Raw genomic sequence first — 20,672 nt, 5'->3', positions numbered from 1 at the left:
AGGCTGGTCTTGAACTCCTGACCTCAGGTGATCCGCCTGCCTCGGCTTCCCAAAGTGCTGGGATTGCAGGCATGAGCCACTGCACCTTGCTCTTTTTTTTTTTTTTCTGAGTCAGGGTCTCACTCTGTAGCCCAGGTTGGACTGCAGTGGTGTAATCATGGCTCACTGCAGCCTTGACCTCTCAAGCTCAAGCCTCAGTCCCGCAAAGTGCTGGGATTACAGGTGTGAGCCACCACACCCAGCCGACCCTCATCTCTTACAGAGGTAAGTCTAGACTTTACAGCAGCCAGCAGCACCATCTGGTCCCCATGGTCTCTGACTTCACTGTGTATTCACTTCCTAAGGCCCTGTTCCAGCTACACTGGCCTCCTGGATGTCCTCCCAGCTGTCCTCCCATGTGCCTGGCACTCCTGCCTCAGGGCTTTTCCCTTTTTAAATTTTTGCCTGGAACAGTATTTTTTTTTTTTTTAGACAGAGTCTCACTCTGTTGCCCAGGCTGGAGTGCAATGGCACAATCTCAGCTCACTGCAACTTCCGCCTCCCAGGTTCAAGCAATTCTCGTGCTTCAGCCTCCTGAGTAGCTGGGATTACAGGCATGTGCTACCATGCCAGGCTAATTTTTGTATTTTTAGTAGAGACAGGGTTTCACCACGTTGGCCAGGGTGGTCTTGAACTCCTGACCTCAGGTAATCCACCCGTCTCGGCCTCCCGAAGTGTTGGGATTACAGGCATGAGTCACCTCGCCTGGCCACCTGGAACACTCTTCACACAAATATCCATAATGGCTCATACCGTCATCCCCTTCAAGTTTTTATTCAAACGTCACTTTCTCAGTGAGGGCTTCTCCACAGATCCTACTGCTACTTCCCCCGGCCCCATATTCCATTTCTCTGCTTATCTTCTCCATCACACATATTACCATATTTCGTATTTTACTTTGTTTTCTTATTGTCTGTGACATAGTAAGAAATACATACTTGGTGTTTGTCCCTGGTTTCTGACAGTCTTAAACCCTTGTACTTTCTGGAGTGATGTGGGCAACAGAAGCGTCTTACATAGAGCTCCTAATCTCTTGAATTTCCTGGGTGATAACAGCATCGTTTGTTCTACTCAAGTGACTCTTGGTGGTCTCCTGGATGAGCGCTGGTCACCAGCAAGACTAGGCTATGATTAGGAGCTTGGAGCTTTCGGCCTCACCCGCCGCCCCCTCCAGTCCTTGGGGAGGGAAGAAGGGGTGGAGACTGAGTTAACAAGCAATCACGCCTACATGGTGCAGCCTCCAGAACAATCCCTAAACTATGGAGTTTGCAGAGCTTCCAGGCTGGTGAGTGCATCCACGCACTGACAGGCCGCTGCATCCCAGCTCCCATGGAGACAGAAACTTCCGCACTTGGGACCCTTCTGGACCTCACCCTATCTACCTCTTCATCTGGCTATTAACTTATTTCCTTCATACTCTCCTTTATAATAAACCAGTAAATATGTTTCCCTGAGTTATTCAAGCTATTCTAGCAAATTACTGAGCTGGGGGACTGCAGGTTGCAGGAGCCCCTGGCTTGCGACTGGTGTCTGAAGTGGGGGCAGTCTTGTGGGCCTGAGCTCTTAAAACCTGTGTAGTGTGACGCTAACCCTGGGTTGTTGATTTTAGAATTGAATGAATTATAGGACACTCAACTGGTGTTCGGGAGAGTTGGGGAACTGGTTGGTATGGGGGCAGGAGGTAGAATCCCATACATGTAGTGTCAGAAATGTTGGGAGTAGAGAAACAGTTTTCTGGCCAGGCGCGGTGGCTCACGCCTATAATCTCAGCACTCTGGGAGGCTGAGGCAGGCAATCACTTGAGGTCAGGAGTTTGAGACCAGCCTGGCCAACATGGCGAAACCCCGTCTCTACTAAAAATACAAAAATTAGCCGGGCATGGTGGCACACGCCTTTGTAGTCCCAGCTACTCGGGACACTGAGGCACGAGAATTGCTTGAACCCAGGAGGCAAAGGCTGCAGTGAGCCAAGATTGTGCCACTGCACTCCAGGACTCCATCTCAAACAAAACAAAAAAAAAAAAAAAAAAGAAAGAGAGAGAGAAACAGTTTTGTTTTACTGTCCACTAGAATGTAAGTTCCATGTGAGTACTATACAAACTTTTTGTCTCTTCTGATTTCTTCATTGGGATCTCTACAGTGCCTTGAAAATACATGACAAAATAGTAAGCACTCAATAAATATTTGCTGAATGAACAAATCAATAAAGGGAAATAGACCAGTGAACAAGAATGAGTACATGCTCAAAAGGAGCTTCCCTTTCAGGTAGGAAAGGCAAAACCAAATTAAAAAATGAGTTAACGGCCGGGAGCAGTGGCTCACGCCTGTAATCCTAGCACTTTGGGAGGCTGAGGCAGGTGGATCACCTGAGGTCAGGAGTTTGAGATCAGCCTGGCCAAAATGGCGAAACCCTGTCTCTTCTAAAAATACAAAATTAGCCAGGTGTGGTGGCGCATGCCTGTGATCCCAGCTACTGGGGAGGCTGAGGCAGCAGAATCGCTTGAACCCGGGAGGCGGAGGTTGCAGTGAGCCGACATCGCGCCACTGCACTCCAGCCTGGGCAACAAGAGCGAAACTCAAAAAAAAAAGTTAACGTTAGGTCCAGATGAGCTCAGTGAACAAGGTGAAACTGGGCAATGTCAAACAGGGAGAGAGAGGTAGTTAGAGAAGGAGACATTTGATCTGGGATCTGTGCAATGAGAGAGGTGGGTTTGTGATACTCAGAGGAAAGTCATTTCAAGTATGAAGCACAGCAAAGGCCTGGAAATGGGACTGAGACTTGCATGTTCCAGGGACCTAATAAGGAGGCCACTGGGGCTGGAAAGTAGCAAGGGGCCTGAGGGAGAGGTAGAGTCAGTTAAGTCAATACAGTGCCAGCCGTGCAGACTTGTCAAGTGGATTAGCGGGGTTAATAGATGTAATGGCTACTCAGGGGAAATCAGGAGTTAACTAGACAAAAAAAAGGAGAAAATATCATTCTAGGCAGGAAACAGTGTGAACCAAGACCCTAGAGAGGGCAAGAAGTATCATGATGAATGCAAGGAAGGAGGAAAGGCCAGAGAAAAACCGCAGGGTGGCAAGATCAAGAAGGAAAGGGGTATGGGACAAGGCTGCTGGTGAGGTCAGCAAAGGCCAGACCTGTGGAACCTCTGAGGCTTTGACAAGGAATTGGATTTTGTCTCAATGGCAACAGGGAGTCACTAAAGGATTCTGGGCAGAGGAGTAACCCAATCTGACACACTTGAAAACCTAAGTCCTTGGCCGGGCTCGGTGGCTCACGCCTGTAATCCCAGCACTTTGGGAGGCCAAGGCGGGTGGATCACTTGAGGTCAGGAGTTCAAGAACAGCCTGGCCACATGGTGAAACCCTGTCTCTACTAAAAATACAAAAATTAGCCGGGTGTGGTGGTGGGCGCCTGTAATCCCAGCTACTTGGGAGGCTGAGGCAGAAGAATCGCCTGAACCCGGGAGGCGGAGGTTGCAGCGAGCTGACATCATATCACTGCACTCCAGCCTGGGCCTTGGAGTGAGATCCTGCCTCCAAAAAAAATAAATAAATAAAATAAAACAAGTCCTGCTGGTATGCAGAGAATGGGCTACAGTGGAGAGAGGCCAAGGAGGGCGGGGGGCTGCTCCAGTGATCCAGACATGAGGTGGGGGTGACTGGGACCACAGAGAAGGCAGCTTCATGAGATATTTAGGAGTTAAAAAGTCTGAGGGTTGGAAATGAAAATGAATTGGAAGTAGAGGAGAAGTTAGATTCCAAGGTTTCTGGTTTGAACTGCTAGGTGGATGGTGTTGCTCTTTCTGGTAGGAGGAAAGCCTTGGGGAGGAACAGCCTCTGAGGGCAACATGGAGGACTCTATTTGAGGGTGCCTTCTGCAGATGGAAATGTCAAGGAGACAGCCAGTAACCTGAGGGGGTATCTGGGTTCCCACCTAATTTGCACTGGGATAGCTATGCCTATCACTGTCATTATGCGGGCCATATTCATCTGGGCATGTGTGGGCTTGCTGCACCTCCTCCTACCTGAGTTAGTAGTGACCACCTTCAGAGATGAAACAATCTAGAGTTGAAATATATTCTTTATTTTCAGGATGGAAATAGGATAGGGAAGGAGGAAAGAGATACCTTTGTTAGTTGCCACTGCAGTACCATCGAAAGAACATCCTGGGGAAACAAAGAGGTATGTGTGTTACAGGAGGGGTTGGTGACTAGAAACTTAGGTCCCGGAGGCCTGAACACCAGGGTCGAAAAGGTGTACAGGGCCCGGACTCCTGGTTCTGAGGGAGGAGGGGATGGGGGCCCCGACTCCTGGGTCTGAGGGACGAGGGGGCTGGGAGCCCAGACTCCTAGGTCTGAGGGAGGAGGGGGCAGGGGGCCTGGGCTTTTGGGTCTGAAGGAAGAGAAACTTGGGGGTCTGGACTCTTGGATCTGAGGGAGGAGGGGCTGGGGACCTGGACTCCTGGGTCTGAGGGAGGAGGGGGCCTGGGGGCCTGAACTCCTGGGTTTGAGGGAGGAGGGGCCAGGGGCCTGGATGGAAACCTGGGTCTGAGGGAGTAGAAGGCTGGGGCCTGGACTCCTGGGTCTGAGGGAGGAGGGTCCGGGGCCTGGATGGAAACCTGGGTCTGAGGGAGGAGGGGGCTGGGGGCTTGGATTTCTGGGTCTGAGGGTGGAAGGACTGGGGGCCTGGATTCCTGGGTCTGAGGGAGGAGGGGCCAGGGGCCTGGATGGAAACCTGGGTCTGAGGGAGGAAGGGGCTGGGGTCCTGGACACCTGGGTCTGAGGGATGAGGGGCTAGGGTCATGGATTTCTGGGTCTGCGGGTGGAAGGACTGGGGGCCTGGACTCCTGGATCTGAGGGAGGAGGGGCTGGGGGCCTGGACTCTTAGGTCTGAAGGAGGAGGGGCTGGGGCCTGGGCTTCTGGGTCTCAGGGAGGAGGAACCTGGGGGCCTGGACTCTTAGATCTGAGGGAGGAGGGGCTAAGGACCTGGACTCCTGGGTCTGCAGGAGGAGGGGCTGGGGGCCTGGACTCCTGGGTCTGAGGGAGGAGGGGGTCCGGGGGCTTGGACTCTTGGATCTGTGGGAGGAGGGGACTGGGGACTTGGACTCCTGGGTCTGAAGGAGTAGGGGCTGGGGGCCTGGAATCCTGGGTCTGAGGGAGGAGGGGCTGCGGACCTGGACTCCTGGGTCTGAGGGAGGAGGGGCTGGGGGCCTGGACTCTTAGATCTAAGGGAGGAGGGGGCTGGGGACTTGGATTCCTGGGCTAGTAAAGAGGGGCTGGGACCTGGACTCGTGGGTCTGAGAGAGGAGGAACTGAAAGCCTGACCTCCTGGGTTGGAGGTTGCTGGGAACCCAGACTTCTCGTTTGGATCTGAGACAGCGGGGAGCTAGATGCTGGGGCTCCGGAGTCCCCAGAACTCACCACGCCAACACTGTCGCACTCGCTGATGCGAGGGCCCCAAGGACTGCAATCAGGAACAGGTTGCTGGGCGTCAGAGCCTCGGGCCTGGCCAGCAGCTCGCCCAGGCTGGGCCTCCAGGGCTCGATCAGCTCGGCATCCCGCGGCGCCCAGCGCAGCACTTCCCGGAACGAGGCCTGCAACTCTGTCTCCGCCCGCGGGGGCGGTCCCGTCACTGCGGGGGCGCGCACGTCAGCCAGGCACGAGCCCCACCCCTCTCCCCACCCCGCTCACTCACGCCGCCGCGCCCCGCCCCACCGTTAAGAAAGAAGTAGAGCCGGGCCAGGGGGCGCTGGTCTTGCTTGATCACGCAGGAGAACGTCCCGCGGTGCGTGAGCTGAGCCGGCCGGATCCGCGCCAGGTATCCTTCGGCCCGCGGCATATCTCGGAAATAGGACAAGTCCTGAGTCCGGAGCTGCGGGACACGCGGGTTTAAACGCCTCAACCCCGGCTTGCCACTGAGTAACCTACAAGCCTCGCCCCCCGAGCCGACCACGCCCCCTGGAGTCCTGGCCCTGAGCCTTGAGCCCGCCCCCGAGCCTTCTCGCTCCCCTGCCCTAAACGCACCCCTTCCCCTCACTCCTTAAACCCTTACGCATAACCTACCCCTAGAAACTGCTTTTATTTATGTATCTTTTTTTTTTTCTTCCAGACAGGGTCTCGTTCTGGCGCCCAGGCTGCAGTGCAGTGGCGCGATCATAGCTCACTGCAGCCTCGAATTCCTGGACTTAAGCAGTCTTCCCGCTCAGCCTCCCCAGTGGCTGGGACTATAGGCGTGCACCACCACGCCCCGGCTGTTTTTAACATTTTTAGGCAGAGGAGGGGTCTTAATGTTGCCGAGGCCGGTCTCAAACTCCTGGGCTCAAGCCATCCTCCCGCCTTGGTCTCCAAAAGCGCTGGGATTACAGGCGTGAGCCATCGCCCCAAGTCCTTGGTCCTGCATTCTGATCTTCGAGCTCTCCCCTAAATCCCGCGACCCTCCTCTTGCTGATGCTTGTGTCTAGACGGAGATTCTCGGAGTCCCGTCCCCGCAAGCTGACTCCCCAACCTCTAGTGAAGGCTAACTCGCCCGTCTGAACTCTTCGCGCCGGCCCCGCCCCGACTCACACCTCCTCCTGCGAACTTCCAGGAATAGGTGATCTCCTCCTTTGGCAGCTGGAAGTTTACGATGCAAGAAAACATAGCCTGGTCGCCCCGAGTCACTGTCACATCCTGAACTGAAGACGGAGCAGGGTTCACTCGCTGGGCCCCGACCACGTCTGGCCTCGCCACCAGCTTATGCCCCTCGGTGCTCTGGTCCCGTTTCTCAGGTTGGCCTCCTGCACCCCGAGGCCCCGCCCCCTCACCTGGGCAGTCCAGCGGGAGGTCGCAGACCCTAGAGTAGCACCCGCTGCAGAGGAAACGCCGGGCGAACTCCTGGAGACCTGTGGAGCGGGAACGCTGGGTCTAGGCGCCACCTGCCCTTCCAAGCCCGGGGCCCTTGGCCCATTTGAGATCCATGCAGCTTCCCGGGGTCCATCGGCCAGGTGGCATCTTGACCCCGCCCTCCCTGCTGTCTTTGGCCGACTCTCACTCCTCTCCGCCCTCTAGGATTCCTATTGGTTTGCTTCGGCTCTCACACACACCTTCTGAGGATTTAGAGCAATACTTGGTTTCCTTCCTTTTCTCCAGGGATCTTATTGGCCTCCTAAGGATGTGAAGCCCACCCGCTTTCCCACAGTTGATGTCGTACGTTTCGTCCCCGACCGCCTCCCTTACCCCGCAATTCCAAGTTTTAGATGAAGTCCTTACCGCAGGGAGGGATGCAAGCCTGGGCTGTGGAGGAAGAGGAAACATCACTACCTTACAGTCATGGGAAGAACCCTGCCCGATGCTCCCCTAGCAAATGTTACAAGGCCCGACGCATTGCTCCGAGGGGGCGGGGCCAAGCTTTCGTCATAACCTGGGGGCGGGGTCAAGCTGGCTGGGTTCCACCTGGGGGCGGGGCCAAGCCTGAGCATTCCACTAGGAGGTCAGGCCCAGGACTGCTGCCAGCCTTCTACTTGGGGTTTAGAGGGAAACACACTGGTTTTCTGTAGGCCCTGACGGGGATGGGCAATCCAGGTGTATTCCACCGAGGAGGCGGGGCTAGATCCTGGGCGATCCTTGCAGGAGACCAAGGCTAAGGTGGTGGCCCAGTTAGAGAAGAGGCGTGGCCAGGCTAGTAGTAGTCCCGGAAAGGGGCTCAGTTGGAGACGAAACCTTTCATCGAAGGGGCGAGGCCAGATCAAAAATGGTCCACGCGGGGAAATAGTCGTTCCTCAAGGTCTGAGGCTCAGAGATGGGGCCAGGGGATTGTACGGGGAGTGGATGGGGGGGTCTCAGGAGTGGGTTTTGTTTTGAGATGGAGTCTTGCTCTGTCACCCAGGCTGGAGTGCAGTGGCACGATCTCAGGTCACTGCAACCCCGCCTCCAGGGTTCAAGCAATTTTCCTGCCTCAGCCTCCTGAGTAGATGAGATTACAAGCATGCGTTACCACGCCCAGCTAATTTTAGTATCTTTAGTAGATATGGGTATCACCATGTTGGTCAGACTGCTTTTGAACTCCTGATCTCAAGTGATCTGCCCGCCTCAGCCTTCCAAAGTGCTGGGATTACAGGCGTGAGCCACCATCCCCGGTCAAAAGTGGGGTTTTCTAATTGTGTGTGTGTGTGTCTGGGGAAGGAGAGATGGAGTGTATTTTACCTTCTTTAAGCTGTGTAATGACCTTCTTCATTTTCTCCGCAGCATCAGGGAAGGCAACCTCAAAGGATCCTGGAGAGTGGAGAGTGGAGGGGAGGACGGCCTGTGTAGTAAAGCCCTTCCCTCTAGGGCTTGGTCCTTGGTCCTGCATTCTGATCTAGCCTGGCTAGGGCTAGGCTGGCCCTAGCTCACAGGACGTGCTGTCATGGTATCTGCCCTTCCCTGGCCTCTCTTCACCCCTCTCATTACCATATTCTCTGCTCCTCTTCTCATCACCCGCCCTCTGTAGTTGAAGGCTAACAAGTCCCTAAGTCTCCTTTCTTCTGCCTCCTGAATCTCTCCAGGATGGAAGCCCTCCTGGACATCACCTGCATGTAGCTTGTTGGGGGGAGAAGGGGAGGATAAAGATCAAATTCCTCACCAAGGCCTATTAGGTCTTACATGGTTTGGCCTAGTTCCCCCTCCCTCCCTGTCCCATCCCTACTGCCCACCTTTCATTTCCTTTATTTTATTTTATTCAGACAGTGTCTCACTGTCACCCAGGCTGGAGTGCAGTGGCGCGATCTCGGCTCACCGCAACCTCCGCCTCCTGGGTTCAAGTGATTCTCCTGCCCTAGCCTCCCGAGTGGCAGGGACTGCAGGTGTGCACCACCACTCCTGGCTAATTTTTGTGTTTTTAGTAGAGACGGGGTTTCACCATGTTGGCCAGGCTGGTCTCGAACTCCTGACCTCAAGTGATCCACCCACCTCAGCCTCCCAAAGTGCTGGGGTTACAGGCATGAGCCACCATGCCTGGCCTCATTTCCTTTAATATGAAAACAACAACATTCCCTAGCACCTCAGGGCCTTTGCACATGCTGGCTTGTTTTTAGCACATTTTTCCTTCTCCTAGTCATCCTTTCATCACCACAAATCTAACCAAGTTCCCTGTTTTTGTCTCTCATCGCAATCATTTCATTCCTAGCTCTCATCTGTCTGCAATTACATATATTTATATATAGATGATGATCACTTATGTCTGTCTCGTAAGTAAATAAACATGTTCTTCTGTAGCACTGTGTCCTCTGGATCCTGGAGAGGGCCCTCAGTCTTAGAAGTGCTCAGTAAGTATTTGTACAATGAATTCCAGGATCCAACTTGAACTGGAGACCCCAACTGGTGGCCTATGACCCAAATCCATCCCTGGGATGTGTTGTATTTGGCCTGGAAAGTGTTTAAAAGAAAATGAACCAGTTGCCAACATATAAAATTTGGAATGTCAAATAAAACGTTTGGCATCTCTTTTTTACAAAGTTGGAAGAGCTGTAACACAGAGATCGCATTTCCATAAGGCAGCAATTAGCTGGAGATGGGTAGCAGTCACTCCCTTGAAATGGGGCACACACCGGCCACTTCTCCATAGTCCCCAGCCTCTATTCACTTCTATATTTACCCATCTTTTACTCTTTTATGTTCCTTGTCTTTGTACGTGTTTGTTTTGTTTTGAGATAGTCTCGCTCTGTTGCCCAGGCTGGCGTACAGCGGTGTGATCTTGGCTCACTGCAACTTCCACCTCCCAGGTTCAAGCGATTCTCCTGCCTCAGCCTCCCCAGTAGCTAGGATTACAGGCACCCACCACCATGCCCGGCGAATTTTTATATTTTTAGTAGAGATGGGGTTTCACCATGTTGGCCAGGCTGGTCTCAAACTCCTGACCTCAGGTGATCCACCTGTCTCGGCCTCCCAAAGTGCTGGGATTACAGGTGTGGGCCACCATGCCTGGCCTTGTGTTTTGACCACTGCAATGGCCTCCAAATTGTATGGGTTTGTGGCTTGTTCCAGTGGAATAAGAATAGACAGCTGACTTGATCTCGTGGTGATTTGTGGAAATCAGAAATGTGGCAAGGTTTTATGGGCTAAATCGTGCCGCCCACCCCCCACCCCCTGCAACCAAACTTGTATGTTGAAGTCCTAACTCCCAGTACCTCAGAATGTGACTGTACTTGGTTCTTAAAGAGGTGATTAAGTTAAAATGAGGTCATTAGGGTGGGCCGTAATGCAGTATGATTGGTGTCCTTATGAGAAGAGGAAATTAGGACACAGAGATGCACACAGGGACATATGAAGGAAGGCATCTACAAGCCAAAGAGAGAGGCGTGAGAACAAACTAACCCTGCTGACACCAAAACCTTGGTCTCAGACTTCTAGAAGGCAGAAACTTCTGTTGTTCGAGTCACCCAGTCTACGGTACTTTGTTACAGTGGTCCTAGCAAACCAACACACAGGAATTGTCCACTGCCTCCAAATACCTATATATCTATAACCTATATCCACAGAACACAGATAAAAAGCTTCATCGCCCAGCCTTCCTTGCAGTTGTGGTCATGTGACCAAGTTGTAGCCATAGGATGCAAATGGATGTGTTATGTGAGTCACAGGAGGTGGCCTTAAAAGGGAGGTGGTACCGCACCTGGAATCACAGCTACTCGGGAGGCTGAGGTGACAGGATCACTTGAGGCCAGGAGTTCGAGACAAGCCTGGGCAACATATCCAGACACCATCTCTAAACAAATTTTTATAAATTAGCCAGGTGTGATGGTGTGCCTGTAGTCTTAGCTACTCAGGAAGCTGAAGTGGGAGGATGGTTGAGCCCAGGAGTTCGAGGCTGTAGTGAGCTATGATTGCACCACTGCCCTCCACCCAGCCTGGGCAATAGAGCAAGACCCTGTCTCTAAAAAACAAAGACAGAGAAGGTGGTGCCATCTTATTGTTCCCCTCATCCATCCTGCTGCCTGAAAATTTGTTTTGATGGTTGGAGCTCTAGCAGCCACACGGGACCATGAGGACAAGGGCTACTCCCTGGGATATTAAGTCTTGAAGGAGCTTGGATCCCCAAGAAATGGAGGTGCCATACTAGCCTTAAGTGCCTACCACAAGACTTACTTTATATAGGAGAGCTAAACTTCCTATGGACTTAAGCCATTGCAGGGACAGGGGAAAGCGTCCTCTGTGATTAAAGCCATACAAAAAGGGAGGGAACTGAGGATATTGGCAAGAGAGTGCCTGAAACAATGATCACTGGAATATACACTTGGAGAGAGGAAGCACTGATGCCCAGAAGTGGGTTCCAAATGAGGACCCAGTGGTCTCTCCTTGGCCACAGAGCAGGAGTGTGGTCTCAAGATGGCAGGATGATCAGGAGCATGTGGTCAGACTGGGGTGCACAAATGAGAGGCCAGGATGTTGGAGGAGTCATCCAAAGAATTTCTATGGGCCAAATCAAATGACTCATGGGCAGGGTGAGCGTGGGATATACCAAGTAAGCCATGGTGGCGGGGTGGGCTTATAACCCACCAGGGGAGTATAAGTGGAGTGAAATGTTCCAAACAGGCCAAGCGGCCTGGGTTATAGCAAGCGGGCCATAAAGCGGCATGGGTGGGTGTTGTAAAGTCTCCCCCAGAGGAGTTGCATATCGTCAGGAGCTCTGACCCTGGTTCAGATCATCTGGGTCTGAGTCCTGGTGCTTCCGTCTTGAGCACACCTGTCTCAGATCTGAGTATCAATCACAAGCCCTCCTCCCCATATGACCTTGGCCAAGTGACTTCACCTTCCTGATCCTCAGTTTCCTCATTCATCAAATGAGGATGATAGCAGTGTCTGTATCACAGGATTAGCGGGAGGATGAGACGCCATACAACCATGAAAGCATCCTCATCCCCACTCTTCCGTGGCATCGTTTAATGATTGTATGAGATGGTGTCACTAAGTGTGTAGAATGGCTCCTAGCACGTAGTGAGTGTTCGAGAAGGCTGGCAAACTTAGGATTGCCATCTCCAAGTTTGAGATGGGGAAACGGAGGCATGGGGAGATTAGAGAAGTGGTCCAAAATCACATGGCTACATTTGACCCTGGTGGTCAGGCTCCAGAGCCTCCACACCTAATCGCTGCATACATAATCTCCACACCTAATACTGCATCCAGTCTGTACCAGGTCATCTACTCCATGGTTTATATAAACATATATACAAATAAGATCACCTGGGATCACCAAGAGGCAGTCAGCCTACATCAGCTCCTCCATCTCCCTGCTGCTCCCTCTGGAGGAGACGCAAAAGTCATCCTTGATTCTTCCCATTGCCCTCACCCACCTACATCTGGTCCAGTCTATCTCCAAATATATCCTGGGCCTACTGTTCTTGTCCAGAAGAGCCCAGCATTCCCGTCTGATAAGCGGGGCTATAAAACCCAGCCTCACAGGGCCGGTAGAGCATGTCCTTTAGGAAGATACTTAATATGAATGACTCTGTGTATGGCAAACACAGCCTTTTGCACGCATGGGCAAGCCTGGCACACGGTCAAATCCTTATGCCCACCCCACTCTGCTCAGACCTCATCTGGGCCCCCGGACCACTGTGACTGGTCCAAGCCACCATGGGCCGGCCTCTCACTGGAAGTCTTCCTGCCTTTGTCCAGGCCCCATACAGCTGCCAGAGAGATCTTGTTAAATCCCAGTTCAGATCCTGTCTCTCTGTGTAAACTCCTCCAATAGCTCTCCCATTTCAAGAGCAAAAAACAAAAGTCATTCCAAGGGCCTACAACAGTGATTCTCAAAGAGTGTTCCCGGAGCAGCAGCATCAGCATTCCCTGGGATCTTGACAGAAACGTCCATATCTGGGCCCTACCTTGGACCTCCTGGTCAGAGGTGGTGAAGCCCAGAAATCTGCATTTTAAATAAGCTCCCAGGGGATTCTGATGTACACTGGGGCTTGAGAACCCCCTGTCTATGAGGATCTACAGGAGGTGGCCCCTTGCTATCTCTCTGATTTCACCTTTACTCCAGCCCCACGGGCCCCAGGGTCTTGCCCTGGCTATTCCCCGTGGCCTGAAAATCTCTTTCCACAGATTATCTGCATGGCTGTCACTGTCACTGCCACCTTGCTCAGGTCTTTGCTCAACTGGACCCTGTCATTTCCACCTGCCCTGACCAACCTATTTAAAATTATCACCCAGCCAGGTATGGTAGTTCATGCCTGTAATCCCAGCACTTTGGGAGGCTGAGGTGGGAAGATCACTTGAGCCCAGGAGTTCAAGACCAACCCATGCAACATAACAAGACACCATCATTACAAACTATTTAAAAAATTAGCCAAAGATGGTGGCACACACCTATAGTCCCAGCTACTTGGGAGGCTGAGGCAGGAAGATCGCTTGAGCCCAGGAGTTTGAAGCTGTAGTGAGCTATAATCACGTCACTGCAATCCAGCCTGGGTGACAAAGTGAGACCCTATCTCAAAAAAACAAAAAAACAAAAAAACTATCACCCCTTTCTCTTCCCCTTCTCTGTTTTCCTCCACGGCAGGGATCACCAACTGACATACTAAGATACTAAGATATTTTATTGATTATGTTTCTTGTCTGTCTCCCCAGACTCCACCCCAATATAAGCAACCCGAGGACAGGTGGTTTGCAGTTTTGGTCACTGCTGTGTTCCCAGGGTTGTTCCCGGCACATTCAGTAAATATAATTGAACGTATTGCACCAGCTTCTCCCGGCCTCCAGACTCTCCCTCTGGGTTCTTTCTACACCCAGAGCTGCCCCTACTTCTTCACTGCTCACACTCCTGCTGCAGCTCCCCAGCGCCCTGAGGACAGAGACTCAAAACTCTCTGACTTTTCTGCTGAACTCTGCACCTAGGTATCTAGCTGCCTCCTAAATGTCCCTGGGACCCCTCAAAGTCACTACCTTCTAACCCAGCTTATCATCTGCCCCCGGCTCTTTCTCTCAGGCTCCTCATTTCAGTGATGACCCACCGCCCAACAGGCACAGAGCAGGACCTGTCTCAGATGCTGTTCTCTATGCTTCCCAAAACAGCCCAGCAGACCTAACTCTCTGGCCCTGGCCCTTCTCCACCTTCATGGCCCCAGCCCCCACTCGGGCCTCCGCTCTGGCCTGGACCCTCACCCAGCCTCTTCTCTCTCCCCTCCAAGTTTGTCCCCCATGCGGCCCCACAGAAGGCTTCCATTCCCAGATCCAAAGGTTCCTCATCTTTTCAAAAGCTTCTGTAACAAGGCAGCCTATGTGGGGAGAAAGGGCATTTCTTGGAATCCTGCACACCCCCACATGGAGAGGTTTAGGGCCTCCGGTCTCCCTTTAGGGTGGAGATGGGGGGAGCCACAGCTGAGGCCTTCTCCACGCTGGCCCTGGATGCCCCCTGGGTGGATGGGAACCTTCCCTCTTCCGGGATTGTTGACAAGACGCTTGGAGGGCAAAGCAGGAAGCAAAAGGAGCGACTGTGGGTGTGGGAATAAGCCCTGAGCTCCTGGACCTAAGAGGAAGCTGGTTTATTCTACAGCGCAGGGCTCTGTAACTCCTGCAACTCCGAGCCTCCACAGTTCCAGGGTCTGGCACCTCGTCGGGATCATGGCCGTGGTGATCAGGCATGATTACTGCCCATGCTGCCCATCGGCACTGCGCGGCCCCCAGCCCTGAGGTCTCTTCGCACAGCCACACACCTCAAGTCTGTCACATGTGCCTGTCTCACCAGGACAGTCACACCTCGTCTCTTTTCACTGCTGTCACCTGAGTGATCCACTCTGCTGTTCCTGTTTTCCTGCCCTCTAATTGCCTCACACCTCAAAAATGTGGAATCACTTTATAAGAAATCTGTGTGTGTGTGTGAGTGTGAGTGTATGTCTCTGAGTGTGTCTGTGTGCGAGTGTGTGTGTGTTCTATCCTAGAGGAAGATGCCTTCCCTGAGATCAGGCTCATCAGGCAGCCCCAACCCCCGCACTGAGCTCCATGGCCATCCTAGGAGGCAAGAAGATTGTCCCACTTTACAGATGGGTAAGTTGAGGCCAGGAGAGGGGCAGTGACCCACCCAGAACTTCATAGCCAATAAGAGTGTGAGCCATGCAGCCATGGCAGAACCTATGCCTACCCGACCCCACCTGGACTTCCAGCTCTAGGCAATTTCTGCAGCGTCCCTTCCCCCTCACCACCTTCAGCCCCTGGCTCTTAGAGCTGCCTTCAACCTTCATTTGGACAAGTAGCTGAGCTCAATGGCTTCCCAGCTTTCCCCTCCCAGATCACTGCCCAACTCTGGGGGCCTCCTTCCTCTGCCCTGGGCCCTCCCACATACCCATCTCTTGGGGGCTCCAAGTCCACATCTCCCATCTCCCCATCCCCACCCACTCACCCTGGGCAGCAGCCAGCTCCTGCAGGGCATGGGTCATCTGGGTGAAGGTGTCATGCAGGTGGCTTCTCTCATCATAGTCTGGCGGTGAGGGAGGGAGCAGGGGCTGGGGGAGGCAGCTCCCCACAACACCATGTTCCTAATGGGAACATTCTGTTTCTGAGTCTCTGCCCTCCCAAGTCTGTATCCTCCCCTCTCTGACTCTTTGCCCCACAGTCGCTATGCTTCCTGAGTCCCTCCCAAGTCTCTATCCTCACCTCTCTGTGAGTCTCTATCCTCCCTGAGTCTCTGCCCCTGACCAGTCGCTATCCTGCTTCCCCTAGTCTCTGCCTCATCTCTATCCTCCCCTCTCTGGGTTTCCATCCTCTTTGAGTCTCCGTCTTCCCCCTCTGAGTCTCCATCCTCCCCTCTCTGGGTCTCTATTCCCTCTCCAGTCTCCAACCTCTCCTGACTCTCCCTCCTCCCCTTTCTATGAGTCTCCATCCTCCTGACTCTCCATCCTCCCCTGAGTGTCCATCCTCCCCTCTCTGACTCCCCATACTCCTGAGTCTCCATCTTTCCCTCTGAGTCTCCATCCTCCCCTCTCTCTGAGTCTCCATCTTCCCCTCTCTGACTCTCCATACTCCTGAGTCTCCATCTTTCCGAGTCTCCATCCTCCCCTCTCTCTGAGTCTCCATCTTCCCCTCTCTGACTCTCCATCCTCCCCTCTCTGAGTCTTTGCCCTGCTGTCTTCCCCTGTCTGTGTCTCTCTGTCCCTAAGTCTCTGTTGTTCTCATGGTCTTTGAGCCTTTCTCCTCTGACTGTTTCTCTCTGTCTGTCCCTCAGCCTGACCCTCTGGGCCTCTCCTGCCCTCCCTCTGCACCTTCCCCAGGACACTGATGAAGTGTGGATAGTCTCCTCACTGATTTCGGTGTCAGAGAGGCCCTGGAAGGCGGCCGTGAAGGCCTCCTCACACTCTTCAAGCTTGGGGCTCCGCATCCCAACAAACATCTGGCAGATGCGGAGGCGCTCAGAGTAGGTTGTGAAGCAGAGGAGACAGGCCCAGGCGGGCACCCTGAAGACAGCCAGGGCCAGCAGGGCAGACGGGACGGCACTGGCCAGGGCCAGCAGGGCCATCGTGTGGGTCTCAAGGCCAGGGGAGAAGCTAGTAACCTTTATGAAGTCACCACAGGGCGGGGGAAGGGCCAGTGGTCTGGGGTCAGAGGTCAGGTTTCAGTTGGTGGTCAAATGTCATGCTCTAGAGGAAGGGTATGAGGAGTCAGGGGTCAGAGGTCAGGCCAGCAATTCCCCAGGTGTGTGGTTGGGCCAGACACCAGGCTCCCAAGAACCTCACCTGTGACCCTGGATGTCCTCACAGGTTAAAGGGTCTCAGGGACCTAGAGACTGGCAACATGGTGTGCGGTGGCCCGGTAGACCCTGGGGTGGGGGTCAGAGATGGAGATGGGCACAGAGACATTCTGAGAGCCAGGACAGAAAGACCAAAAACGACAGAAATAGAGACACAGAGAGATATCGGGAGGGGCAGAGACCTAGAAAGCCAGAATAAGAGGGAGTCAGAGGATCCACTGTGAAAGAGACACAGAAGCCACAGAGACACAGCAGAGATGGAGAGACAGACAGGGAAGGAAAACAGATTTCAGGGGAAGGAGGGGATGCAGGGACAAGGACAGAAAAGAGCCCGGCTCTTCCTCCCAGGGTCCCTGGGGCAGCCCAGTGGGGCTAAGGGTCCCCGAGTGGGGCTGGGGGTCCCCGCCGGGCCCCGTCCCGTGCAGGGCGCAGCCTGGGGAAAGCTAGGAGGCCGTATAGTGATCTCCTTGGGTGTCCTCCTCAACTATACAACCTCCTACCTCAGCCCGGGGGGCGCGGCAGGTGGACAGACCCGACAGACAGACAGACAGGGACCAGGAGGACCAGGGATGGGGGGGAGGGCCGGGGAGGCCCCAGCCGCGATGGTGAGCCCCCGACACGGACCCACAGACACGAGCTTGTGTGCGGCGAAGGCCCCGCAAGGTCGGTTCTACGGGTGGGTGCCAGGACCCAGGAGTCCGGGCCCCCGGCCCCTCCTCCCCAAGGAACCCAGGAGTCCAGGCCCTCAGCCCCTTCCTCATCAGGGACCCTGGAGTCAAGACCCTCATCCCCCTCCTTCCTAAAGAACCCAGAAGTCTAGGCCCTTCCTCACCACAGACCCAGGAATCCAGGCCTCTGGCCCTTTTCTCCCCAAATGTTCCTGGAATCCAAGGACTCAGCCCCTTCCTCCCTCAGACTCATGAGTCCAGATCCAAAGCCTCCTTCTCCCCAGAGACCCAGGAGTCCCTGCCCCCAGCCCCTCCTCCCTCCGGCCAGGCAGGCCTCCTGGGGAAGGCATGGCCTGATAGAAAACCTGGCTTCCTGGGTGCCAGCTGGGAGGGAACCTCATTTGTCTTGTAATTTGGCCCTTTGGGCACACCTGCTTCCTACCTACCCTCCTGTCAGTCTGCAGAGACTCCACGCCCAGGGCTAAGGAGGCCAGGGGCTAGCCAACCATCAGAGCCTCCCTAGGTGCTTTCTTTCCTCTCTCCTCCCTTCTTTGGGTCATTTACAACTATGACAGCCACAATCTCCCAGCGCTGACCCCATACCAGGCCTTGGGCACCAGTCCTCTCCCTGACACCTCCCACTCCAGAGAGCGAGGTGCCCTCAGCATCCCCATTTGGCAGGTGAGGGGGCTGAGCCTCAGAGAGGGGAAGAGGCTCCCAAAGTCTGCCCAGCCCCATCTCTGTCCTCCCTCTTGAATCCAGGAGGTGTCCCCAGCCTTCTCCAGCTTCTGGACCCCGGGACCCAGCACCCACCCTCCCCACCCCTGGGCTCAGAGCCCCTCCAGCTGGGGTCTCTCCCGTGCCCAGCCCCTCCTCCTGGACTGTCTGGTTCTCGCTGCCCCTGCTCCAGGCGCACCTTCCCGTTCCTTTCTGGCAGTCCAGGTCTCTCTGGCCCTGCCTTTTTCTCTCTCCCTCTTTCTTTCCACCTTCCCTGGTTCCCAGCCTCCTCCTGCATCAGGACATCCCTCTCTGGCTCTGCGCTGGCTTCTCTCTCCGCCCATCGCCTCTCTCCTCTCCCCGCTTCTCTTTTCTTCCTTCTCTCCCCCTCTTTCTCCTTCTTTTCCTCTACCTTCTGTCTTTCATCCTCCCCTTCTCCCCCTTCCCCCTCTTTGTCTCTCTCATTCTCTCTCTGGCCCTCTCTCAGTCTCTCTCTCTCCTCTTTCTCACCCTTCTCCACCCCCTTTTCTCGGATGTCTTTCCTCACTTCCGCTCCCTCCGCCCCTTCCCTCTCTCCATCCCTCACCTCCGTCTCCTGCTCTCTCTCAGTCTCTGTCTCTCTCCCTCTCTCTCTCCTTCCCTCCCTCTTAGGTCTCTCTCTTTCCTCCCCTCCCCCTTCTCTCTTTGGGTCTCCCTCCCTTCTCTCTCTCTCTTTTCTCCTTCCCTCTCTCCCTCCCCCTCGCAGCTCGAGCCAGGTCTGGAGCTGGGGGTGGGGTGGGGGTGGTTTGAGAAGGGGCCCAGGGCTGGGGTAGCGATCTGCTGAGGAGGGGGAGGAGAGGCGGGAAAGGGGCGGAGAAGGAAAGGGGGGAGGCGGGGGCCGGAGACGGGTCTACGGTCCCAGCTCTCTTCCCCCTTCCCTCCTTCCCAACCTCCCAGACCCTCAGGCGGGGGCGAGAGTCAGGCCAAGGTGGGGAGGAAGGGGAAGGGAGGAGGCTGCCCCCGCCCCCACCCCCCCACACCAACCTGGCCCGGAGCCCAGGCCTGGGTTCCCAGCATGCCCCGGGGCTGCCTGGGGCCTGAGGAGGAGGGTGAGGGGAGAGGGGAAGCCGAGAATCTCAAAGATTCCCCGGACCTAAGCATCTCCCCGACCCGCCAACCAGTGTCTCCTTGGGGAAACTGAGGCGGAGAGAGAAGGGTCAGGACTTGTTCAAGGTCACTGGACAAGGCGTTGGTGGAAACGCGAACTCCCTGGGCCCATAGCCCGGCTTTGGGGAAGGGGTAGGCTCTGGACTTCCCCCAGGCCTAGGTCCCCCTCCCCCTCTCTGCGGACCCTGGGGAGCCCCCAAGGGTCAGAGAGCAGACCCAAACAGTCTGGCACCATGGCAACTAGCTGGTCCCGCCCCCTTAACCCCTGGAGGGCTGGACTCCAGCTGGGGCTAAAGAGGAGGTAGGGACTCCTGGGTTCCGGAGGAGGAGGGGCCTGGGGATCCCCAGAACTGCAGGCTTCAAAGGGAGAAAGATGCCGGAGCCTGAACGCTTGGGTTCTAGAGGAACAGAGGGTTGGGGGCCGCGCTCCTTGGGAAGAGGGGCTGAGGTTCTGAACTCTGGGGTTTTGAAGGAGTTAGGGGCTGGAGTGTGGATTCCCTGGTCTGAGAGAACAGACTGGGGGCTCAGACTCCTGGATCCTGGAAAAAAGGGGGCTGGGGGCTCGGATTTTGGAATGGGTGGGGGACTGGGTGGTGTACTCCCAGATCTGAGGGAGGAGGGGTCTGGGACCTGGAATCCCGAGTCCCCGAGGGAGCATGGATGCTGGGCCTCTCCTCCTCCAGACATCTCCTGCCCCCGCCGCTGACCCTGGCCTGTCTGGCAGCCCAGACAACCTCCCCCTCCTCCTCGGCCCCCTCCCACTGGCACGGCTCACCCTTGACCCCTCAAAGCCCCGCAGCCCCATCCCTGCCCCTCCCCCTCCCCTCCAGCCAGACGTTAACCCTTCCGCTGCCGCAGGCACTCCAAAGCCAGTCTTCCTCCACCTCCCCCGAGGGCTCGGGCAGCTCGCCCCTAGTCTCTTCCAGCCACGATCCTACCAGCCCCAGCCCCCATCTCTGTCCTCCCTCTTGAATCCAGGAAGTGTCCCCAGCCTTCTCCAGATTCTGGACCCCGGGATCCAGGTCCCAGCCCCCTCCTTCAAGGAGTCAGGAGTCTGGGCTCCCAGCCACCCCACCCCCCCCACCCCCAACTCCTCCTCCAAGAACCCTGAAATCCAGGCCCCCGGGTGCTCCTCCCTCAGGGACCCAGGAGTCCGGGCCCCAGCCCCCCACCCTCCCTTTCCGCAGACTCACGGCTCCCGCGGCTCCCGCGTCGCAGGGAAGGGGTCTCCTCCGCCGCCCCGGGCCCGCAGGCCGGGCCCCACCGCCGCCGAGCGCTCTCCATCCTCTCCCCGCCTTCGCCGCACGGCGGCCTCTCCCCTTCCTCCCGCCGTCCCCGCCATCCTCCTTCCCTTCTCCCCGACTCCCTCCGGCCGTCGCCTCCTCCCCGGCTCTGCGGTCCGGG

The 20,672-nt window shown here is 55.4% G+C and overlaps 1 protein-coding gene and 2 non-coding genes across 4 annotated transcripts in view; all 3 read right to left on the bottom strand.

Annotated features, from left to right (window-relative positions):
* Positions 1 to 20,672, bottom strand: part of SPACA6 (sperm acrosome associated 6) — a 24,486-nt gene extending 3,814 nt beyond the window's left edge. The window contains exons 1-9 of one of the 2 annotated variants that reach the window (XM_034944919.3): positions 20,462 to 20,672; positions 15,394 to 15,471; positions 8,223 to 8,291; positions 7,290 to 7,313; positions 6,845 to 6,922; positions 6,606 to 6,715; positions 5,757 to 5,913; positions 5,463 to 5,673; positions 4,169 to 4,207 (exon numbers count right to left, since the gene is read on the bottom strand). In XM_034944919.3, coding sequence (XP_034800810.1) covers positions 4,174 to 4,207; positions 5,463 to 5,673; positions 5,757 to 5,913; positions 6,606 to 6,715; positions 6,845 to 6,922; positions 7,290 to 7,313; positions 8,223 to 8,291; positions 15,394 to 15,471; positions 20,462 to 20,552 — 852 coding nt within the window. In that variant the 5' untranslated portion in view covers positions 20,553 to 20,672 and the 3' untranslated portion in view covers positions 4,169 to 4,173. Of the gene's footprint in view, positions 1 to 4,168; positions 4,208 to 5,462; positions 5,674 to 5,756; positions 5,914 to 6,605; positions 6,716 to 6,844; positions 6,923 to 7,289; positions 7,314 to 8,222; positions 8,292 to 15,393; positions 15,472 to 16,292; positions 16,700 to 20,461 lie in introns of those variants that run through there. The other variant, XM_008966220.6, reaches the window with a different exon arrangement.
* Positions 16,705 to 16,765, bottom strand: MIR125A (microRNA mir-125a). The gene has a single exon (NR_163126.1). It is a non-coding gene; the product is annotated as a microRNA mir-125a (primary transcript).
* MIRLET7E (microRNA let-7e) lies at positions 17,175 to 17,241 on the bottom strand. Its single transcript, NR_163100.1, has one exon. It is a non-coding gene; the product is annotated as a microRNA let-7e (primary transcript).

Source organism: Pan paniscus, chromosome 20 (genome assembly GCF_029289425.2).
Source record: "Pan paniscus chromosome 20, NHGRI_mPanPan1-v2.0_pri, whole genome shotgun sequence".
Taxonomy (NCBI): Eukaryota; Metazoa; Chordata; class Mammalia; order Primates; family Hominidae; genus Pan; species Pan paniscus.
The sequence above is the reverse complement of the archived record's forward strand: the minus strand, read 5'-3'. Positions and strand labels throughout refer to the sequence as shown.